Source organism: Phocoena phocoena, chromosome 1, assembly GCF_963924675.1.
Source record: "Phocoena phocoena chromosome 1, mPhoPho1.1, whole genome shotgun sequence".
Lineage (NCBI taxonomy): Eukaryota > Metazoa > Chordata > Mammalia > Artiodactyla > Phocoenidae > Phocoena > Phocoena phocoena.
Window position 1 is genome coordinate 34,663,885 of NC_089219.1, and position 24,869 is coordinate 34,688,753.

At 37.3% G+C, this 24,869-nt stretch overlaps 1 protein-coding gene and 1 pseudogene across 1 annotated transcript in view; both read left to right on the top strand.

The window, feature by feature from the left end:
• Positions 1-24,869, top strand: part of CCDC30 (coiled-coil domain containing 30) — a 132,213-nt gene that overhangs the window by 23,932 nt on the left and 83,412 nt on the right. Inside the window, exons 5-6 of the mRNA XM_065880013.1 lie at positions 21,758-21,883; positions 23,637-23,774. Of these exons, the coding sequence (XP_065736085.1) occupies positions 21,758-21,883; positions 23,637-23,774 (264 nt within the window). The remainder of the gene's footprint in view (positions 1-21,757; positions 21,884-23,636; positions 23,775-24,869) is intronic.
• Positions 23,040-23,358, top strand: LOC136139102 (transmembrane protein 256 pseudogene; annotated as a pseudogene).

The following is a 24,869-nucleotide window of genomic DNA, read 5'->3' on the forward strand; positions in this document are numbered from 1 at the left end:
TGGGTATAATAAAGTAGTATCTTAGTATAGATTTTTCTTTTTTTAACAACTTTATTGGAGTATAATTGCTTTACATTGTGTTAGTTTCTGCTGTAAAACAAAGTGAATCAGCTATGCATATAGTTATATCCCTATATCCCCTCCCACTTGCATCTCCCTTCCACTCTCCCTATCCCTCCCCTCTAGGTGGTCACAAAGCACCAAGCTAATCTCCCTGTGCTATGCGGCTGCTTCCCACTAGCTATCTATTTTATATTTGGTAGTATATATAAATCCATGCCACTCTCTTACTTCACCCCAGCTTACCCTTCCCCCTCCCCATATCCTCAAGTACATTCTCTACATCTGTGTCTTTATTCCTGTCCTGCCCCTAGGTTCTTCATGACCATTTTTTTTCTTAGATTCCATATATATGTGTTAGCATACGGTATTTGTTTTGCTCTTTCTGACTTACTTCACTCTGTATGACAGATTCTAGGTCCATCCACCTCACTACAAATAACTCAATTTCGTTTCTTTTTATGGCTGAGTAATATTCCATTGTGTATATGTGCCACATCTTTATCCATTCATCCAATGATGGAAACTTAGGTTGCTTCCATGTCCTGGCTGTTGTAAATAGAGCTGCAATGAACATTTTGGTACATGACTCTTTTTGAATTATGGTTTTCTCAGGGTATATGCCCAGTAGTGGGATTGCTGGGTCATATGGTAGTTCTATTTTTAGTTGTTTAAGGAACCTCCATACTGGGTCGTCGTGTCTCCATTGTCATTTGTTTCTAGGTATTTTTTTATTTCCTCTTTGATTTCTTCAGTGATCACTTTGTTATTAAGTAGTGTATTGTTTAGCCTCCATGTGTTTGTATTTTTTACAGATCTTTTCCTGTAATTGATATCTAGTCTCAAATCCTGTGCTCGGAAAAGATACTTGATACAATTTCAATTTTCTTAAATTTACCAAGGCTTGATTTGTGATGCAAGATATGATCTATCCTGGGGAATGTTCCATGAGCACTTGAGAAAAATGTGTGTTCTGTTGTTTTTGGATGGAATTTCCTATAAATATCAATTAAGTCCATCTTGTTTAATGTATCATTTAAAGCTTGTGTTTCCTTATTTATTTTCATTTTGGATGATGTGTCCATTGCTGACAGTGGGGTGTTAAAGTCCCCTACTATGAATGTGTTACTGTCGATTTCCCCTTTTATGGCTGTTAGTATTTGCCTTATGTATTGAGGTGCTCCTATGTTGGGTGCATAAATATTTACAATTGTTATATCTTCTTCTTGGATCGATCCCTTGATCATTATGTAGTGTCCTTCTTTGTCTCTTCTAATAGTCTTTATTTTAAAGTCTATTTTGTCTGATACGAGAATTGCTACTCCAGCTTTCTTTTGGTTTCCATTTGCATGGAATATCTTTTTCCATCCCCTTACTTTCAGTCTGTATGTGTCTCCAGGTCTGAAGTGGATCTCTTGTAGACAGCATATATATGGGTCTTGTTTTTGTATCCATTCAGACAATCTGTGTCTTTTGGTGGGAGCATTTAATCCATTTACATTTAAGGTAATTATCGATATGTATGTTCCTATTCCCATTTTCTTAATTGTTTTGGGTTTGTTAGTGTAAGTCTTTTCCTTCTCTTGTGTTTCTTGCCTAGAGAAGTTCCTTTAGCATTTGTTGTAAAGCTGGTTTGGTGGTGCTGAACTCTCTCAGCTTTTGCTTGTCTGTAAAGGTTTTAATTTCTCCATCAAATCTGAATGAGATCCTTGCTGGGTAGGGTAATCTTGGTTGCAGATTTTTCTCCTTCATCACTTTAAATATGTCCTGCCAGTCCCTTCTGGCTTGCAGAGTTTCTGCTGAAAGATCAGCTGTTAACCTTATGGGGATTCCCTTGTGTGTTATTTGTTGGTTTTCCCTTGCTGCTTTTAATATGTTTTCTTGTTCTTAATTTTTGACAGTTTGACTAACATGTGTCTTGGCGTATTTCTCCGTGGATTTATCCTGTATGGGACTCTCTGTGCTTCTTGGACTTGATTAACTATTTCCTTTCCCATATTAGGGAAGTTTTCAACTATAATCTCTTCAAATATTTTCTCAGTCCCTTTCTTTTTCTCTTCTTCTTCTGGGACCCCTATAATTCGAATGTTGGTGCGTTTAATGTTTTCTCAGAGGTCTCTGAGACTGTCCTCAGTTCTTTTCATTCTTTTTTCTTTATTCTTCTCTGAAGCAGTTATTTCCACTATTTTTTCTTCCAGGTCACTTATCCGTTCTTCTGCCTCAGTTATTCTGCTATTGATCCCTTCTAGAGTATTTTTAATTTCATTTATTGTGTTGTTTATCATTGCTTGTTTCCTCTTTAGTTCTTCTAGGTCCTTTTTAAATGTTTCTTGCATTTTGTCTATTCTATTTCCAAGATTTTGGATCATCTTTACTATCATTATTTTGAATTCTTTTTCAGGTAGACTGCCTATTTCCTCTTCATTTGTTAGGTCTGGTGGGTTTTTACTTTGCTCCTTCATCTGCTGTGTGTTTCTCTGTGTTCTCATTTTGCTTATCTTACTGTGTTTGGGGTCTCCTTTTTGCAGGCTGCAGGTTTGTAGTTCCTGTTGTTTTTGGTGTCTGTCCCCAGTGGTTAAGGTTGGTTCAGTGGGTTTTGTAGGCTTCCTGGTGGAGGGGACTAGTGCCTGTGTTCTGGTGGATAAGGCTGGATCTTGTCTTTCTGGTGGGCAGGTCCACGTCTGGTGGTGTGTTTTGGGGTGTCTGTGGCCTTATTATGATTTTAGGCAGCATTTCTGCTAATGGGTAGGGTTGTGTTCCTGTCTTGCTAGTTGTTTGGCATGGGGTGTCCAGCACTGGAACTTGCAGGTCGTTGAGTGGAGCTGGGTCTTAGCGTTGAGACTGAGATCTCTGGAAGCCTCTTGCCAACTGGTATTACGTGGGGCCAGGAGGCCTCTCGTGGCCCAGTGTCCTGACCTCCACTCTCCCAACTCTGAGGCTCAGGCCTGACAGCTGGCCAGAGCACCAAGACCCTGTCAGCCACACAGCTGCTAGTGTTGGAGGGTCTCCTGCAGAGGCAGTGGGGTGATTGTGGCTCATCTCAGGGACAAGGACACTGGCAGCCGAAGTTCTGGGAAGTACTCCTTGGCATGAGCCCTCCCGGAGTCCACCATTAGCCCCAAGAAAGAGCCTGTAACCTCAATATAGTTTTAATTTGCATTTCCTGAATGAATAATGATATTAAGTGTCTTTTCGTATGCTGATTGGCCATTTCTAGAGCTCATTATTACTTTGTCCAGATCCACATTTCCATCTGGGTCCATATTTTTTCAGCCTGAAGAACATGATTAACATTTCTTCTAGTGCAGATCTGCTAGTGATAAACTCTCTGGTTTTGTTTGTCTGCAAATGTCTTTGTTTTACTTATTTTTTTTCAATTTTTTTTACTGTAATAAAATACACATAACAGATAATTTACCATGTTAACGATTTTTAAGCATCCAGTTCAGTGATATTAAGTACATTCATATTGTTATTCAACCGTCACCACCATCCACCTCTAGAACTCACTTCATCTTGCAAAACTGAAACTCTATACCCATTAAACAGTACCTCCTTATTCTGCCCTTCCCTCACAGCCTAGGCAGCCACCATTCTGCTTTCTTTCTCTATGATTTTGACTACTCTAAATACCTCATATAAGTGGAATCATACACTATTTGTCCTTTTGTGACTTTCTTATTTCAGTTAGCATAATGTCTTCAAATTTCATCTATGTTGTAGCATATAGTAGAATCCCCTTCCTTTTTAGGGTGGGTAATATTCCATTGTATGCATATACCATATTTTATTTATCTATTCATTTATCTTTGGATACTTGGGTTGCTTTCATGTTTCAGCCACTGAATAATGCTACTATGAACATGAGTATACAAGCATCTGTTCAAGTCCCTGTTTTCAATCCTTTTGGGCAGGGATCTCCACCCCTGGGCTGCAGACCAGTACCAGTCCGCGGTCTGTTAGGAACCGGGCCAAATAGCAGGAGGTGAGTGGTGGGCGAATGAACAAATCTTCATCTGCCGCTCCGCATCTCTCTCCATCGCTTACATTACAGCCTAAACCATCCCCCCCGACCCCCGTCCGTGGGAAAATTGTCGTGCACGCAACTGGTCCCTGGTGCCAAAAAGGTTGTGGACTGCTGCTTTTGGGTATATACCTAGATGCGGAATTGCTGGATTATATGATAATTCTGTTTAATTTTGCAAGGAACCACCCTACCATTTTCCACAATGACTGCACCACTTTACATTCCCACCCACGGTGCACAAGTGTTCCAGTTTCGCCACATCCTCATCAACACTTGTTATTTTATATTTTATTTGATGATAGCTATCCTAATGGGTGTGGGATGTGGTATCTCACTGTGGTCTTGGTTTGCATTTCCCTAATCATTAGTGATGTTGAGCATTTTTTTATGTGCTTATTGACCATTCATATGTCTTCATTTGAGAAGTATCTATTCATGTCCTTTGCCCATTTTTTTAATCAGATTGTTTGTTTTTATGTTGGTGAGTTTTAAGAATTCTCTATATGTTCTACTTATATTAATCCCTTATCAGATATATAACTTACAAGTATTTTTCCCATTCCATAGATTGCCTTTCACTCTGTTAAAGTATCCTTTTTTAATATTTATTTATTGATTATGAAGTATCCTTTGATGCACAAAAAAAATTGTTTTCATGAAGTCCAGTTTTTCTGTTTCTTCTTTTGTTGCCTGTGCCTTTGATGTCTAAGAAATCACTGTCATATTTAAGAAAATGTTGCAAAATTTTTCCCCTATGTTTTCTTCTATGAGTTTTAGAGTTTTGGGTCTTAGATTTAAGGCTTTGATAAATTTGAGTTACTTTATATATATGCTGTTAGATAAGGGTCCAACTTCATTCTTTGGTATGTGAATGTCCAGTTATTCCAGCATCAGTTGTTGAAAAGACTGTCCTTTTCCCATTGAATGGTCTTGGCACACTTATCAAAAATCACTTGATCGTATAAGCAAAAGTCTATTTCTGGTCTCTGTGTTCTATTCCTTTGGTCTATATGTCTGTCTTTATGCCAGTAACACAGTTTTGACTGCTGTAGGTTTGTGGTAAGTTTTAAAATCAGGAAGTGGGAGTCCATCAGCTTTGTTCTTTTTCAAGGTAGTTTTGGCTATTTGTCATCCCTTGAGATTCCATATGAATTTTAGGATGGGTTTTTTTTTATTTCTGCGAAGATTGCACTGAATCTGTAGATCACTTTGGGTAGCAATAACATCTTAACAATATTAACACATTGCTGACTGGGGAATTTTTGCAGATACTGATGCTTGTGTCTGGTGATTTGTTGTGTAAGTGAATATTGAAACACCCACATTTGAGTAAATAACTTTTTTTTTTTCAAAACCTCTTTATGACTTTATGACTGAGTTGTATGTTTAGATAGAAGCTGGGAATAAAGGGATGAGTTTTACCTGCACTCAGAAGAAACATTCAGACTTTGAGGTAATTGGGGAAGCAGTTTTTCTGTTCTTCATAATCTGCAAATGCAGAAGCAATAAGTTCTGATTGGAAAGAGAGAGGTCCGGGATTCTCGTTCATGGAGGAAATATTTGAAAACATTCCAAGATCAAGACCTCTTCCTTTAAAATATGCTTGAAGGGTTCTGAAAAACCCTAGGTTCTTCATGACAATTTTTCCCTTAAATTCCATATATATGTGTTAGCATACGGTATTTGTCTTTCTCTTTCTGACTTACTTCCCTCTGTATGACAGACTCTAGGTCTATCCACCTCACTACAAATAGCTCAATTTCGTTTCTTTTTATGGCTGAGTAATATTCCATTGTATATATGTGCCACATCTTCTTTATCCATTCATCTGATTCAACAACTTTTTTTGCACTTAATGTATTTATTTGAAACTTTGTACATGTCTTACTAAAGGATGCTAATATTTTGTTAGAGTGTGATAGGCGGTATAGTAGGTACCTCTGTGCAGGGGAACAAAAGATCTATTACAAATACACTGTGTTTCACTGCGCTTTCCCCTGAAAAAGCAGACTCTACACTTTCGGACAGCATTATCTTTTTGTTTTTTTTAGTCCTGTGGGACATTTCCTCTAGAATATATCCCTTTATTTAACTGACAGTCGACAAGGTGGATCTCTGCAGGGGGCTCTTGTAGAAATGCCACAAGAGGGACCAGGGTGGGACTACCACTACATTCACCAGAATGGTCAGTTACCCTACTGACCATTCTCTATCTACGGCTAACAAAAATTGCTTGTAAGTCATTTTATTCTGTGCCTTAAGGCTACAATAAATTTTAAAAGCATTGAATAAACTGCAATTACTCAAATAGAAACCCACTTTCTTATACCATTTTCAAATTTTCCAAAGGATTTTGAGGTTTGCCAGATATTGATCGGATCCATTAACTCCTTTCACATATTCATTATACTCCAGTATACAAGTGGGCTTAGTTTTCTGATGGCCAGTCCTCCTGTCTTCCTTTCCTGTAGGTGCTATGGAGGCATCATGAATAGTTGCCACCATGCAGACTAGCCTCTTGTCTTTCCATATAAGAAGAATCACTCCTCCCTTCTGTAAGAATGTCATTTCTCCCCTCTGTAGATTTTTAGATTTCAACTTTAATTGGTTTTGTAGACCATGATTCTCTCTTATAGTCCCACAAACTCTTGTTTTATTTTTCAGCAATATTTCAGATGTGGACACACTGTTGTAATAATTGTCTTGGTAAATCTGGTACCATGAACCAAGATAAGGTTGTAGGACCAATAATATCGTTTCTTGCAGTTTCTTTCCTTCAACCATGTAAATCTCAAGGTTGCATATGTATCCAGTTTCACTTTCTCTAACCGTCCTGACCAAAGTTCCATATTTTGTAAGTTTTCCAGGATTATAGGTTTTGAATCTGAGTCGTCCTCTTCGCTTTATCATAGCCTCCTCAAGTGATAGCTCTTGTTTGGGTATATAGATCGATTTAGCTTTTTTTAGGTTTAGCTTTTGAAATTCTGTCTACAGGAAGTGGAGTTTCCAAGTTATCTTTAAAGTGAAAAAATGTCATTATTTGTTCAAACCTTCTTCTCGTCATAATCTTTGGTATTTCGAGTAAGGGATCAGTCGACCAATATTTTTTCCAGTGTGACTTTCTTTTTGGTCCCATCAAAATTATTAATCCAAGAAACTTCTTCACATCATTGGTTACATCAGTCTATTTTAAAGTCTTATACTTTTTATATGATTTTTTATTCTGTTGGTGATTCAATTTTGTTTGAGAAGTGACCAACTCAAAAAAATTGTTACCAAAAATTAATTCTCTTATTTCACTAACACTTTGCAGGTTATTACATTCAATAGTTACATCTGACACACCTGTAAAGTCTTCTAATTTTCGTGAAATGTTGTCTTCAGTCCACTCTTCTGTAGAATCAAAGGCGCGTTCTCCAGCACCATGAGTTTCATTTTCACTTTCCATATCAGAGTCAGTCACTAAGGTTTTTAGTCTTTTTGTTGATCTAATATTCACATCATCTGAATCAAAACTGTATTCTGAAGAACTATCATCTTCTGAGACACTAGTATATATGTCGCTTGGACAATCAGAGAAAGTATCTGCATAAAATTCACCAAAAAATTCTTCTTCACTCAGAATTTCATGATGTGTCATTTTCAAAAATTTTACAGTAATAAACTTGCGTTTATAATATACACAAAGTTGGAACAAAAGCCTAATGGAGCAAAATGTGAATGATAACAACAGTCATAAGTTGTATAATGAATGCTTGATCAATTTTAAGCTCTAACAACTTCCATGGTGATGTTAATTGTATCACTCTCTAAAAACGTATTGATACGTCTCTGGTCAATAACATTTGGCGTATTAATACGGCTCCAGTCAATACATTGTTAAGTCTTTCAATCCATGAACATGGGATGTGTTTTTATTTATGTCTTCTACCATTTCTTTCAGCAATGTTTTGTAGTTTTCATTGTGTAAGTCTTTCGCCTCTTTGGTTAAGTTAATTCCTAAGTATTTTATGCTTTTTGATGCTACTATAAATGGAACTGTTTTTGTAATTTCCTTTTCAGATTGTTCACTGTTAGTGTATAGAAGTGCAACTTATTTTTGTGTGTTGCAGTTGTATCCTGCTACTTGGCTGAATTAATTTATTATTTCTAACAGTTTGTGGAATATTCAAGGTTTTCTACACATAAGATTATCTGCAAACAGAAATAATTTTACTCTTTCCTTTCCAATTTGGATGGCTTTTTTTTTTTTCTTCTTGCTAAATTGCTCTGGCCGATTCCAGTACTATGTTGAATAGAAGTGGTGAAAGCAGACATCCTTGCCTTGTTCCTGATCTTAGAGGAAAAGCCTTCAGTCTTTTCACCATTGAGTATCATGTTCACTGTGGGTTTTTCATATATATTTTATTATGTTGAGGTAGTTTCCTTCTATTCCTAATTTGTGGAGTGCTTTTTAATCATGAAAGGATACTGAATTTTGTAAAATGCTTTTGCAGCATCAGTTGAGATGATTATGTTTTTTTTCCCTTTATTGTGTTAATGTGTTGTATTACATTGATCAGTATTCCTATGTTGAACCATCTTTGCATTCTAGGAGCAAATCTGATTTGGTCATGGTGTATAATCTTTCAAATACGGTGTTAAATTCGTTTTGCTAGTATTTTTGTTGAGGATTTTTGCATCAATGCTCATAAGGGATGGTAGCCCGTTGTTTTCTTTTCTTGTAGTGTCTTTGCCTGCCTTTGGATAAGGTTAATGCTGCCCTCATAGGATGACTTAGGAAGTGTTTCTTCCCTTTCAAGTTTTGGGGAAAGTTTGAGGATTGGTATTAGTTCTTCTTCAAATAATTTGTAGAATTCACCAGTAAAGCCATCAGATCCAGGGCTTCTCTTTGTATAGGAGATTTTTGATGACTAATTCAATGTCCTTGCTAGTTATAGGTCTATTCAAATTTTCTATTTCTTCATGATTCAGTCATTTTAGGTTTTGTATTGCTAGGAATTTTTCCATTGCATGTAGGTTATACAGTTTGTTGATGTACAGTTGTTCAGAGTACTCTCTTATAATCCTTTTTATTTCTGTAGAATCAGTAGTAATGTCCCCACTTTCAATTCTTATTTTAGTAATTTGAATCTTCTCTTTTTTCCTTAGTTATTCCAGCTAAAGGTTTTTCAATTTTGTTGATATTTTCAAAGAACAAACTTTTGGTTTCACGGATTTTCTAGGTTTTTCTGTTCTCTGTTTTGTTTATCTCTGCTCTAACCTTTATTGTTTCTATTTGCTACCTTTGCATGTAGTTTGTTGTCCTTTTTCTAGTTTCTTAAATTGTAAAGTTAGGTTGTTGATTTGAAGTCACTCTTGTTCTTTAATGTAAGTGTCTGTAGCTATAAAATTCCCCCTTAGTACTGCTTTCATTGCGTCCCGTATGTTTTAGTATGTTGTGCTTTCACTTTCATTCATCTCTAAGTATTTCCTTATTTCTCTTATGATTTCTTCTTTGATCCATTGGTTGATTAAGGGCATATCATTTAAATCTCCACAAATATGTGAATTTTCCAGTTTCCTTCTGTTATTAATTTCTTTTTTTTTTACGTCTTTATTGGAGTATAATTGCTTTACAATGGTGTGTTAGTTTCTGCTTTATAACAAAGTGACTCAGTTATACATATACATATGTTTCCATATCTCCTCCCTCTTGCGTCTCCCTCCCTCCCACCCTCCTTATCCCACCCATCCGGGTGGTCACAAAGCACCGAGCTGATCTCCCTGTGCTATGCGGCTGCTTCCCACTAGCTATCTGTTTTACGTTTGGTAGTGTAGATATGTCCATGCCACTCTCTCACTTTGTCACAGCTTACCCTTCCCCCTCCCCATATCCTCAAGTCCATTCTCTAGTAGGTCTGTGTCTTTATTCCTATCTTACCCCTAGGTTCTTCATGACATTTTTTTTTCTTAAATTCCATATATATGTGTTAGCATACAGTATTTGTCTTTCTCTTTCTGACTTACTTCACTCTGTATGACAGACTCTAGGTCCATCCACCTCACTACAAATAGCTCAATTTCGTTTCTTTTATGGCTGAGTAATATTCCATTGTATATATGTGCCACATCTTCTTTATCCATTCATCCGATGATGGACACTTAGGTTGTTTCCATCTCTGGGCTATTGTAAGTAGAGCTGCAATGAAGATTTTGGTACATGACTCTTTTTGAATTATGGTTTTCTCAGGGTTTATGCCCAGTAGTGGGATTGCTGGGTCATATGGTAGTTCTATTTGTAGTTTTTTAAGGAACCTCCATACTGTTCTCCATAGTGGCTGTACCAATTCACATTCCCACCAGCAGTGCAAGAGGGTTCCCTTTTCTCCACACCCTCTCCAGCATTTATTGTTTCTAGATCTTTTGATGATGGCCATTCTGGCCGGTGTGCGATGATATCTCATTGTAGTTTTGATTTGCATTTCTCTAATGATTAATGATGTTGAGCATTCTTCATGTGTTGGTTGGTGGTCTGTATATCTTCTTTGGAGAACTAACTCCACCATACTGTAGTTGGAAAAGATGCTTTTATGATACCTCTTTTTTAAATACATTAAGACTTAGTTTGTGGCCTAAGATGTGGTCTATCCTGGAGAATGTCCTGTGTGCACTTCAGAAGATTGAATATTATAATGTTGTTGAGTAGACCTATATATGTCTGTTAGATCTTTTTAAATTTTATTTATTTATTTATTTTGGCTTCACCAGGTCTTTGTTGTGGCACACGGGGTCTTTGTGGGGGCATGCAGGATCTTTCACTGTGGCACATGGGATCTTTTAGTTGCAGCATGTGAACTTCTTAGTTGCGGCATGCATGTGGGATCTAATGCCCCAACCAGGGATCGAACCCAGGCCCCCTGCATTGGGAGCATGGAGTCTTACCCACTGGATCACCGGGGAAGTCCCCTGTCTGTTAGATCTCATTGAATTATTGTGTTGCTCAAGTACTCTGCTTCCTTACTTATCTCATATCTAGTTGTTTTATCCATTATTGAGAGCAAGGTATTGAAGTATCCAACTCTTATTGTAGGAATGTTTATTTCTTCTTTTTATCTCCCAGTTTTTACATTTTGGTTGGTAATTAGGTACATAAATATTTATAATTTTTATATCTTGTTGCTGTATTGAACTATTTATTAAAATATAATGTCCTTCTTTGCCACTTGTAACCTTTTTGATTTAAAGTCTGGGACTTCCATGGTGGTCTAGTGGTTAAGACTCTGCACTTCCAATCCAGGTGGCACAGGTTTGATCCCTGGTCGGGGCACTAAGATCCCACATGTCATCGGGTATGGCCAAAAAAAGTTTTTAAAAAATAGAGTCTATTTCATCTAATTTTAGTTTTGCCAACCCTGCTCTCTTTTGGTTACTATTAGCATGGAAAATTTTTTTCATCCTTTCACTTTTAACCTCTTTGTGTCTTTGGATCTAAAGTGAATCTCTTATAGACAATATGTAGTTGAATCATATTTTGTTTTTATCCATTCTGCCAATCTCCGTCTTTTGATTGGAGAAACTAATCCCTTTATATTTAAAGTACTTATTAAAGTAAGACTTACTTCTGTCTTTTTGCCATTTGTTTCTATGTACCTTACAGCTTTTTGTCCTCCATTTCCTGCATTACTGTCTCTCTTGTATGTAGTTGATTTTTTTGTAATGAAACACTTTAAGTCCCTTTTCATTTCGTTTTGAGTATATTCTATAACTGGTTTCTTTGTGGTTACCATAGGGATTACATTTAACATGCTAAAGTTATAACACCCTAATTTGAATTTATGCTACTTTAGCTTCAATAATATGCAAAAACTCTGCTTATTTACAGCTCTGCCCCCATCCTTTTCAGTTATTGATGGCACAAAATTACATCTCTGTATCTTGTGTGTCCAGAAACATGAACTAATGATTGCTTTTTTTAAATGCATTAGTTTCTTAAACTATGCAGAAACCAAAATGTGGAATTAGAAACCAAAGTTACAGTGGTACTAGCTTTTAGACTAATAATAGTTTTAAAACAATGTATTAGTCTTTTAAATCATGTAGAAAACAAAAAATGGAGTTTCAAACCATAGTTACAATAATACTAGCTTTTATAATTGCTCATGTATTTACCTTTACTGAGATCTTTATCTATTCGTATGGCTTTGAGTTACTGTTTAGTATCCTTTGATTTCACCATGCAGGAGTCCCTTTAGGATTTCTCATAGGGCAAGTCTATGAGTTTGGTAACAAACTCCCTCAGCTTTTGTTGATCTTGAATGTCTTAATTTCTTCCTCACTCCCGAAAGGACAGTTTTGCTGGATATAGGATTCTTGGTTGACAGGTTTTTTTTCTTTTAGCATTTTGACTATATCTGCCCACTGCCTTCTGGCCTCCAAAGTTTCTGATGAGAAATCTGCTGGTAATCTTATTGAAGATTCCCTGTATGTGACATCACTTCTCTCTTGCTGCTTTCAAGATTATTTCTTTCTTTGTCTTTCAAATAGTTTGATTATACTGTGCCTCATTGTGGGTCTCTTTGAGCTTATCCTTCTTGCAGTTCACTGAGCTTCTTGGGTATTTATATTATGTCTTTAATCAAATCATCATTTTTTTTTTGTTTTTGATGGTGACCATGATAGTGGCCCATTCCTTGTTCTGTCATCCATAAATTCACCTGAAGGAGGCCACTCTGGGAATCAGGCACCAAGATGAACTTAGAATTGCAGGAGAATTATTTGGGTTGGTACCTGTGAAGGATAAAAAGAAGAAGTAGACATGGGCAAAACCTTCAGGTCATGATGCAGTCCTGGCATCTGTTAAAGAAGAGAGAGAAGGAAGGAAGATTGGATAAGAAGAACCTCAGACTGTATTGCAGCTCTGAGAAGTCTCAGCCAGGCCAGCAAGGGCTTTGGCACAATGATAACCTGTAGAGGAACCGCACTGACCAGAAATGACCAGGCTTTAATATCCTCACCATGCTCAGTCATTCACTGGAGGCTGCCTGAGAAGAATGTGGCAAGTTCCTTCTTGAAGGGAGATATGACACCTTGTGGCCCTTTGTATCATAGCATTCTTGACAACAGAGAAGATCCTTGTAGAATAACTGGTTAATCTACCTCCCTCTATGATAGATGTTGTCTATGACATTCTAAATAAATGAGCATCTATCTTATTTTAAAAGATGTTCAGAAAAGAAGATAATACAGTTTTTCTCCCTAATGTTTAATATTAAGTATCAGAAATTTTTTTCTGTGTCTAATCTCAATCCTGTAGGCTGTGGTAGAAACCAGTTTTCTTTTCCTTGTCATTAAGACTTGAAATATGTGTGGATTTCTAAAATAATAAGGCTTTATATTGACTCTCACTGATCCTTTCACTTACTTCATCCCATGTAGAGCCAGCTGGAATGAGGTAACGAGGAAGATTGTAAGTAAATGTTTCTTCTCTTTAAAGTAGAAGTCTTTAAAACTAGAAAAGGTACTTGATGAATAAGTAGTCAGTTATACTTAAGTGATTTTTTAAAGTCATTTCCTGAGGAAAGAGGATGTAACTATAAATAGATTTTTGCCTTCACAGTTCTCTCTTAGTCTTTCATGAAGAAAAAAACCTCAAGCTTCCTTGATTGTGTTTAGCAGCTGGGTGATGGCAACAACAATAAGTATTAAGTAAAGGGTCATTCTCAGCAGAGGAATTAAGTGAACTGAGTGCTGTAACCATTAGGTAAAGAGTAACAGCCCTTTCCCATGAGCTCATTTCCAGATCCTGACCTAGTGCCATGCTTTCCTTTTCATGGATCTTCAGCTTTTAGACAGGTACTTGGGTGTCTCATGAATTATTCCTGACCTCTAACTACTTTATTTTCTATATACTACAAAAAAAGTAAGTGAAAGGATAGAAACTAAGATCTGAGTACCTATAATGTTGCAATGACTCTGCTGGGTGGGGGGTTGGCATAACTCATTTAATGTTAACAGAAATTTGGAGAGGTAGGTATTGTTCACCTTGCTTTACAGATGAGGAAACCAAGATCACAAATGCACAAAGGTGGAAGTCAAGATTTCAGATTTAAACTAACTACAAAACCCATGTTTTTGCCACTGCAGTTTCCAAACTGTGTTTCAGGGGTTCTTGCTCTTCCACAGATGCAAGTCCCTAGGTCTTCTGCCTCCACATCAACCAAAGAAGCCTTCACTTGAGGGCACTCTGTAGACAGTTTCCCCATAAGAATTCTTTCGAGGACTTCCCTGGTGGCGCAGTGGTTAAGAATCTGCCTGCCAATGCAGGGGACACGGGTTCGAGCCCTAGTCCGGGAAGATCCCACATGCCATGGAGCAACTAAGCCCGTGTGCTACAACTACTGAGCCTGTGCCCTAGAGCCCACAAGCCACAACTGCCGAGCCCACGCACCACAACTACTGAAGCCTGCGGACCTAGAGTCCATGCTCTGCAACAAGAGAAGCCACCCAATGAGAAGCCCACGCACTGCAACAAAAAGTAGCCCCTGCTCGCCATAACTAGAGAAAGCCCACATGCAGCAACGAAGCCCCAACGCAGCCAAAAATACATACATACCTACATACATAAATAAATATAAACAATGTTCTAAAAAAGAAAAAATTCTTTTGAATATAAAAGGAAGGGGGGGGCTTCCCTGGTGGCGCAGTCATTGAGAGTCCGCCTGCCGATGCAGGGGACATGGGTTCGTGCCCCGGTCCAGGAAGATCCCACAGGCCACGGAGCGGCTGGGCCCGTGAGCCATGGCCTCTGAGCCTGCGCGTCCGGAGCCTGTGCTCTGCAACGGGAGAGGCCACAACAGTGAGAGGCCCACGTACCACAAAAAAAAAAAAAGGGAAGGGGGAAGTCCTGTGACTTCAAAAGAACAAATAATTTAGAAAACTATTCCCTTAACTCAAGCAGACTCCTCAATATATGACTGTGTTCTTTACCTGTTTTTATATGCAGACAGATTTACCATTAAATACGCCATTTTAGTGCTGCTAGTATGCATGTTCTCAGAGAAAATGCTTAAAATGGGAGAAATGCTAGGTATCTGTCAGGAATAACAGTAGTCATGATATATTGAATATTGGTCATATGCCATGATCTTGTTTTACAAACATAATCTTATACAATCCCTATAACAGCCCTCCCCAAAGTAAGTAGGTATATTCCATTTCATATTTGAGAGAACATAGAAGAACTTGACCAAAGTAAGAGGCAGAGCCAGGAATTGATCCAGGTTTGTCTGGCCCTAGAGCTCATTTTCTACATCATACCAAGTCTCGTGAGGATTCACAGGGGAAGCATATTATAACTCATGGGGGTTACAGCATGCCCAGCACTGAGCAGATAAACCATCTCTACCAGGAGGTGATGACTGGGCAGTGTTTTATTCTCTACAGGGGCTGCAGCTGCCATCTCATTTGACTGTGCCTGTGAGAGAGGACAGCACAACACAAGCACATGGGAGGATGGCAGTAACTCTAGTCACACGGTGCCTGGGAGACACAATTTGATTCAGAGTATTAGATGGCCCCCACCTTTCAGACAGTAGAACACTGAAAGTGGAAAATTCTGAGCTGTTACACCGTTCTCCACAGTTGTTGGCGGCTACCCTGTGCCAGTGATGGGATTCCCTAAAAGTCCGTTAGTTCTCCTCTTTGCTTACTGCTGGCTGACAGGTGAGGTAGGAGGCTCCCTTCAGCTGCCTAGAGGTCTGTATATCCCATTGCTCATTTCTCACATTATTGCAGCCCCTTCTCTGTGTTTTTCTGCTTTAAACTTTGATCGTCGGTCTCATGAAGTACATAAATTGCCTAAATGCATGACTGTATTTAGTGTGCCACAGATTATGGTAAATTTCAAATATATTTTCTTTTGAAAATCTATCTCTTAAAAGTTATAGCATTAAAATACATGACATTCTTGTCCTGAGAAAGCACAAAAGAAATGGGGAGAGTTTTCATTTTTAAGAGTTGAAACATTTCCTGCACTTGGCACTGGGAAATCACAGGTGGTAAGGGTGGGACTAAGTAGCATGTCATGTGTGGATGTGCAGAAACTTTCGCCAGTGCAGACGGCAGCTAATGCAGAGGAAGAAGCTGATCTGGGGAAGAGATATATCCTTCCCTATATCCTTGTGCACTGCTACTAAGTCAACATGATTTTTAAGTAGGTGTTTTGTCCATACCGCTGGACAGGAGGATGTATAAAAGTTGCACTTGGGTTTTAGCATCCGTTCTTCCAGTAGCATTCCCCATTTTTTCCAACTCATCAATTTGGGATTGCTATTTCTGTTTCATTGATATTAAACACGAGAAAGGTAAATTATTGATATCCAGCTTTACTAAACTAATGAATTAATTTTTTTAATCTGTAGGTTAAATACACATCTAGCAGTAAGTTATGAACCTAGAAATATAGGCAAACTCCAGAATACTTTCCCCCAAATTTAGTTAGATAAAAATCTTTGGTGAATCAACTCTTTCCTTTGTTCAGCCTAAGTAAAGGAATATTTTTATCTCTGAATTAAATTAAAAACTTCAAATTGAAGTTTCTTTTGAAACCTGATTCTGAATAAAAGTAATAAGTAATATCAATGTTGGTGTCTTCTGTTTCTGAATTACATCTAAATACTCATAAACCTCCTTTGCATTTGTTACTGGGCCAATCAACAATAACAAATTACTTTCATAAAGTTAAAAAAAATGAGGTAAATTATCAGCTTGATTAATTCAGAATCATCAGGATTCTCTAGTATGTTTTTCTAATAGTACTTGTTCCCTTTCATTAAGTTGCAAACAGAGCAAGGGCTCAAATATATAATAAAGCAACTCTTCAAAGGATCCAAGACCAGAAAAAATGTAAAACTTGTTGGTAAGGGAGATTTCAGGGGTGTAGCCTCTGGAAAAGACACTTAAGAAATGTAGCTTATCTTTTCAGTATTTTTAAAAAATAACACATATGCATATGTGTTTTTTTTGTTTTTTTGTGTGTGTTTTTTTTTTGCGGTACGCGGGCCTCTCACTGCCGTGGCCTCTGCCGTTGCGGAGCACAGGCTCCGGATGCGCAGGCTCAGCGGCCATGGCTCACGGGCCCAGCTGCTCCGCGGCATGTGGGATACTCCTGGACCGGGGCACGAACCCATGTCCCCAGCATCGGCAGGCGGACTCCCAACCACTGCGCCACCAGGGAAGCCTGCGTATGTATTTTAACTGATGGTTTATTTGGATTAAGATTTCCCTCTTAGAGCCTGAATTATCAGTAATATAGGAAGACAGACGAGAAACCAGTATGAAAGGTCAAGAGACAGTGAAAGTACAAGATTTGAATGAGGTAAGAAATAAAAAGATCATTTTCAGTTACATTTTCTAATACAGATGAGGCAGACTCCATAAGGTTGCTTAAGAGTTACTGAAAATAGACAAAAGGTATGGTAGATCTACATCCTATGATTGTGATCAGTGGTTACAGAAAACCTTCCAGGATTAGTCATTCAGGAAGGAGCCCATTAAAAATGTATTTAGGATAAACTAGTATGTTGAAATTGTAAGGATGATTTAAAGGTGTTGTCCAACTAAAGAGTAAATGTGAAAATTCAGAACAATCCAATAATAATATAAACTGCCATTTACATATACTTTGTACAATCGAGGTGCCCATCATTATCCCTATTTTTCAGAGGAGGAAACTGAGACTAAGAAAAGTTAGGTAACTGGCTCAGGGTCCCACTGTTGCTAAATAGTAGGACAGATCTGCTAGGACTCTTTTCTGACATATCATTACTCAATCCCCAAGTTAGAGAGTATGAACTTGTCAGGTTCATACTGCTCCCTGACTGGCCAATCCAAATATGCAGTTAGTTCACTTGACAGGTTTGCTTTGCCAGTGGAGAAGATTCTGCAGCTTCATGGCAATATTAAGGAAATTCTCTCGATTCTCACTCTGTATTCACTAGGCTGCATTTTGACCTCAAATTAAGTTCCTAATAGGTTTTTCTACACAAAAGAAAATACACTTTGGCAAGTCTGAATAAAGTAGATATTAAAAGTAAGGGCTAGGGACTTCCCTGGTGGTCCAGTGGGTAAGACTCCATGCTCCCAGTGCAGGAGGCCTGGGTTCGATCCCTGGTCAGGGAACTAGATCCCACATGTATGCTGTAACTAAGAGTCTGCATGCTGCAACTAAGAAGTCTGCATGTTGTAACTAAGAGTCCACATGCTGCAACTAAGGATCCTGTGTACCGCAACTAAGACCTGGCACAGCCAAAATAAGTAAATATAAATAAATAAATAAATATTTTTAAATAAAAAATAAATAAAAGTAACAGCTAGACAGTTTCATTGGTGAATTCTACCAAACATTTAAAGAAGAATTAATACCAATCTTTCTCAAACTCTTCCAAAAAATAGAAGAGGGGGGAACACCTTCAAATTCATTTTATGAAGCCAGCATTACCCTGTTACCAAAGCCAAACAAGGAACCACAAGAAAAGAAAATTGCAGGCCAATTTCCCTGATGAACATAGATGCAAAAATCTTCAACAAAATATTAGCAAACCGAATTCAACAATACATTAAAAGGATCATACACCATGACCAAGTAGGATTCATTCCAAGGCTGCAAGGATGGTTCAACAGCTGTAAATCAATCAGTGTGATACAACACATTAACAAAATGAGGGATAAAAATTATACTATGCATCAATAGATGCAGAAAAAGCTTTTGAAAATATGCAACATCCATTTATGATAAAAACTCTCAACAAAGTGGGTATAGAGGGAACGTACCTCAACATAATAAATGCCATATATGACAAGACCACAGCTTACATCATACTCAACAGTGAAAAGCTGAAAGCTTCTTCTCTAAGATCAGGAATAAGGCAAGGATGCCCAGTCTTGCCACTTTTATTCAATGTAGTATTGGAAGTCCTAGCCAGAGCAATCAGAGAAGAAAAAGAAATAAAAGGCATCCAAATTGGAAAGGAAGAAGTAAAACTCACTATTTGCAGATGGCATGATATTATACACAGAAAACCTTAAAGGCTACAACAAAAAACTGTTAGAACTAGTAAATAAATCCAATAAAGTTGCATACAAAATCAGTACACAAAAATCTATTGCATAATAACAAATATCAGAAAGAGAAATAAAGAAAACAATCACATTTACAATTGCATCAAAAAGAATAAAATACCTAGGAATAAATTTAACCAAAGAGGTGTAAGACCTATACACTGAAAACTATAAAACATTGATGAAAGAAATGAAGAAGACACAAATAAATGGTAAGATATTCCATGCTCATGGATTGGAAGAATTAATATTGTGAAAATGTCCATACTATCCAAAGCAGTGTGCGGATTCAGTACAATCCCTATCACAATTCCCAATGGCATTTTTCACAGAAATAGAACAAATAGCCCTCAAATTTGTCTGGAACCACAGAAGACCCTGAATAGCCAAAGCAATCTTGAGAAAGAACAACAAAGCTGGAGGCATTTTGCTCCCTGATTTCAAACTATCTTAAAAGCTGTAGTAATCAAAACACTATTGTATTGGCATAAAAACAGACACATAGATCAGTGGAACAGAACAGGGAGCCCAGAAGTAAATCCACACATATATGGTCAATTAATTTATGAAAGGAGCCAAGAGTATACAATGGAGAGAGGACGGTCTCGTCAATAAGTGGTGCTGGAAAATCTGGACAGCTATATGCAAGAGAATGAAACTGGAGCACTATATTACATCATACACAAAAATTAACTCAAGATGGATTAAAGACTTGAATGTAGGTCCTAAAGTCATAAAACTCCTAGAAGAAAACAGGTGGTAGGCTCCTTGACATCAGTCTTGGTGATGATTTTTTGCACCAAAAATAAACAAGGGGGACTATGTCAAACTAAGAAGCTTCTGCACAGCAAAGGAAAGTATCAATAAAATGAAAAGACAGTCTACCAAATGGGAGAAAATATTTGCCAATCATATATCTGACAAGGGGTTAATATCCAAAATATATGAAGAACTCATACAACTCAATAGCAAAAAAAAATTGATTAAAAAATGGGCCAAGAGTCTGAATAGACATTTTCCCAAAGAAGACATACATATGGCCAACAGGCACATGAAAAGATGTTCAATATCACCAGTCATCGGGGAAATGCAAATCAAAACCACAATGAGATACCGCCTCACACCTGTTAGGATGGCTGTTATCAAAAAGACATGAAATAACAAGTGTTGGTGAAGATGTAGAGAAAAGGAAACCCTTGTGCACTGTTGGTGGAGATGTAAATTGGTGCAGCCACTATGGAGATTGGTGCAGCACATTATGGAGATTTCTCAAAAAATTAAAAGTAGAACTACCATATGATCCAGCAGTTCCACTTCTGGGTATTTATCCAAAGAAAACAAAATCACTAATTTGAAAAGATATGCACCCCCACGTTCATTCCAGCATTATTTACAATAATAAATACATGGAAACACCCCAAGTGTCCATCAAGGGATGAATGGAAAAAGAAAATGTGGTATATGTACACAATGAAATATTATTCAGCCATTAAAAATACTGAAATCTTGCCATTTGCAACAACATGCAGAATTGAGGAACATGCAGAATTTGAGGGAATTATGCTAAATGAAATAAGTCAGACAGAAAGAGACAAATACCATATGATCTCACATGTGGAATCTTAAAAAAAAAATTACAAAAAATCATGGATGTAGAGAACAGATTGGTTGTTGCCTGAAGCAAGGGGCTGGGAGTGGGTGAAATGGATGAAGGAAATCAAAAAGTACGAATTTCCAGTTATAAAATGAATGTCATGGTGATATAATGTACAGCATGGTGACTATAATTAATAAGATTGTATTACATATTTGAAAGTAGGGGAAAAATCACAACTATGTGTGATGATGGATGTTAACTGAACTGTTGTGGTGATCATTCTGCAAAATATACAAATATTGAATCATTATGTAGTACACCTGAGACTAATATAATGTGCTATGTCAATTATACCTCAGTTTTTTTAAATAAAACAAAAATAAGAGCAAGGGCTTATAAATTAGCCTTGGTTTGAATCCCAGTCCTGACTGTGTGACCTTGCACAAATTACCTAATCTATCTGAGCCTCACTTATGCTCTCTCTAAAAAAGAATACAATAATAGTTCTAATCTCATAGGGGTACTGGGAAACAAAATTAGATAATACATGTAAAACATTTACTACAATGTCTGACATATGGTAAGCACTAAAATAAAATAGTTGTTGCTCATTATTTTTGAAATTTCTATTATTATCATCAATTTGGTAAGATAAAATTATTACCAAATAAAATTAAAATTCCTTATATTTGGTAGGTGCTTAAAACTTACAAAATACTTTCAAAATCACATTAGACTCCTACTCTGATGGCTATAATGTACGTAGGACAAGTATTATTTCCATTTTACAGTTGAGAAAACAGGCTTAGAGAGGAAGACCTATCTTATGAGCTATGGTACCATGAACTATTTTTTCCCAGGTTTGTCTCTCCCCTAGATGACTTTATAATTGTTTAGGCAGAAAAGTATTATCAGAATTTATAGTGTATATGATTATTGTATATAGAATTAATTATGTAAAATACTTTTTGCAGATATTGAAAATGAGCCAAGAAAAAATTGAACTATTTGAAAGTGAGTTGTCAGAAGAGAGAGAAAGGAAAAAGCAATTGACATCTGATCTTAATACTGTGCAGAAGGCTTTGAAAGTTGAAAGTGAGGTATTTTGCCGTTCAAGATGTTATTTTCCTCTTTTTGCATTTGTAATTTAGGGATTTCATGTTATCATTCATTTTTATTTTAAAATAAATTGTAGCTATAGAATATTATTTATACCAGTAACAATGGGGTGACTTGTTTCTCCAGGCTGAGTTCCAACACTACCCAAAAAGAGTCCTTTAAGTAGAAGGGATTTGATTATTATGGTGGTCATAGTGGCCCGGACTTGTCTCTCCTTTTAACTGCTGGTACCAGCTTGGAAAAGTCTATCAGGAGACATCAGCCTGTATTTGGAAGAGAGACCTGGAAGTGAGTTCATGGAAGTCTAGATCACTAATTTAGAGGATGGTGACAATCAGTTTGCAGGGTGGGTGAGAGCTAGCACAATACTCTATATCCCATGCTGATGACTTATAGGAATTTTCCATGAAATGAGGTAGGACATTGATACTACTTGCCCTCTTGCTATGGTTTTGGGTGGCCATTCCCTACCTTCTTTCCTTTTTGCCCAGTGCCTTCCTCATCAACACTTTCCTCCCTCTCTGATCTCAAGCCTTTAGGAATATACCAAGTAGCTCCTCTCCTAAATAAATTTTATGTCACCTGTTCCTTCATAGGGCACCATGGCCTGACTCTCAGGCCCCCTCATCCACCAATCAAACACTGCATATTCCATGTCATCAATGCAGAAATTTGATTAAAATCTACATCTAACTAAAATGTTTTCTTTCATGAATATGGAAAAAAATCAGAGGATTAGAGGAAACACTTGTTGATTAAGTCACTGAATATGCATTATTAAGTAAGACAGCATAATTTGTAGTGAAGAACACAGTGTTTGAAGTCAGACAGTTTGAATCTCAACTTTTCCACTTCCTGGCTATATGAATTTAGGCAGATCACTTTAGTTCTCTGAGCCTCAGTTTCAATAACCCTACCTTATGGGGTTGTCACAAGATTAAAGGTAAACCACACAGCACCTGTCCTATAAAAAGTAACTTTGAAAAGAGACATTTTAAAACAGGTAATATAACTAATGCAGGAGTTGCTGAAGATTTACCTCTATACAAGCCTTGCGTAAAGTAGGGACAACTAGAAACCCAGTCTTTGAACCTATAAATGATAGAAATTAAGAATGCTTATGGCATGTGACCATCCATGGCTGGTCCAGGGGCTGCTTTCCACTGCCTGGGTGCCTTAGGCTTGGCCTCCTACAGGGCACATGGAGCCCAGTTCCTGGTTGTCTATGGGAAGGAGCTCTTTGACAAGACCAACAAACATTTCTTACCCAGCCTGACCTGTTAGGGTTGCCCCTGTGCAGAAAGCCCCTCTGGGCCAGTTGCTGCTAGCTTCTAGAACTATCTTATGCTCCACCAGCTTTTACTATCAGGCTCTGTGTGGAGACCCCAGTGCCCAGACTTTGGCCACTGCAGGAGGGAGCCTGCTACTCTTGGGCTAGCTTGCCTTGGCTCTTTGAGTTTCCTTGTGTTTAATTTCTGGGTACTTTTTTTCAGAACTGGAGCAAGAAGGGCATTAAAAGAGAAAGGCAAATTTAGAAGAATGCTTAGTTTAATTAATTGATTTAAGGAATCTTTGCTTTACTAAAGAAAGGAGTCTGTCTGCCAGAGGACAGGTTGAAATATTTAAAGCAAAAAATTTGTCAGAATCATTTCAAAGATTCCTTTTTTGCAATAGTATACCTTGTCTATTAAAAGTCTTATTTTATTCTACTAAATATTGTCATTTCTTAATCAGGAATTGAAAAAATCAAAGTCAGAACTTATATGCCTTTATAATGAAATTCAAAGTCTTCCAGGGGCAGAAGAAGACAGAGACCATTTTTTAATAGCATATGACCTGCTACAAAGAGAGAATTCTGAATTAGAAACAAAGGTGAGACTAAGTTATTACGTATTTAAATGTTTGATGTATGACATATCTTTTATGAGGATAAGATAAAAGGAAACTAATTTCAGTAAAAGATAACTTGGAAATTGGAGTTTCTTTTATTATTATAGAATAAATTGCCTTATAGTGTGGATTATAAATCAAGCTGTATTTCAGAATAAATATTCAGACTTCAACCAGTTCTTCACTCTTAAGATTAATCTATAAATTTTTTACTTTAAATAAGCTTCCCAATGGCTTAGTTTTTAAAGCACATATTATAATGTAACGCAACGGGAGAGGCCACAACAGTGAGAGGCCCATGTACCGCAAAAAAAAAAAAAAGATTAAGATGGTAAATGTTATGTTTTTTTATATTTTACCACAGTAAAAAATGCAAAATCAGAGGTTTACTAAAATGTCTTCAACTTTAAAGGCTTAGAATCAAAGCATCTTTCCCAATTATACTGAAAATTAGGCTTATACTTAAAATTCAGAAAATGTTTAAATGTCCCAACCCCAATTCATTCCCCAAGTATAAAATGGCACTACCAGATGAGGGTTAGTCCAACACTAAATGGAGAGACTGCCAGTAGCGTAATTTCTAGAGTCCCACCTATTAGGTTATTATCAACTCCTGGTTGAAAAATTCCCTTCCTCAGTCACTCTCTTGATGTTGATTAAAATGGTAGGAAGGACTAAAGGCTTGAACACAACAGTTAAAATATACTGAGTTATATTTTAATACCACATGTGAAGTGGAGGACTAAATCAAGGCAAAATTTATCCTATATGAAGTTGTTACCCTGAAGTCAGGGAGTAAGTTGCTGAGGGGTTGGGACATAGATCAAATAGTATGTGACCTAAGGAGGGAAAGGTCCAGCAAATAGGGTTCGTTGCCTGGGAGGATAGATATGTAAGGCACATCCTACATCTACGCTTTGTTTTTGGGACCTTGTCAGCAAGATGAGTTTTCATCACAATGTACAACTGAAGGATCTTGTCTTTCAATATATCATCAGAAAACTTAACATAGAGAATGAAATGAAGTGAGAAGAATACAGTATAAAACCAGAGATCCAGATCACTGTCCTGGTAATC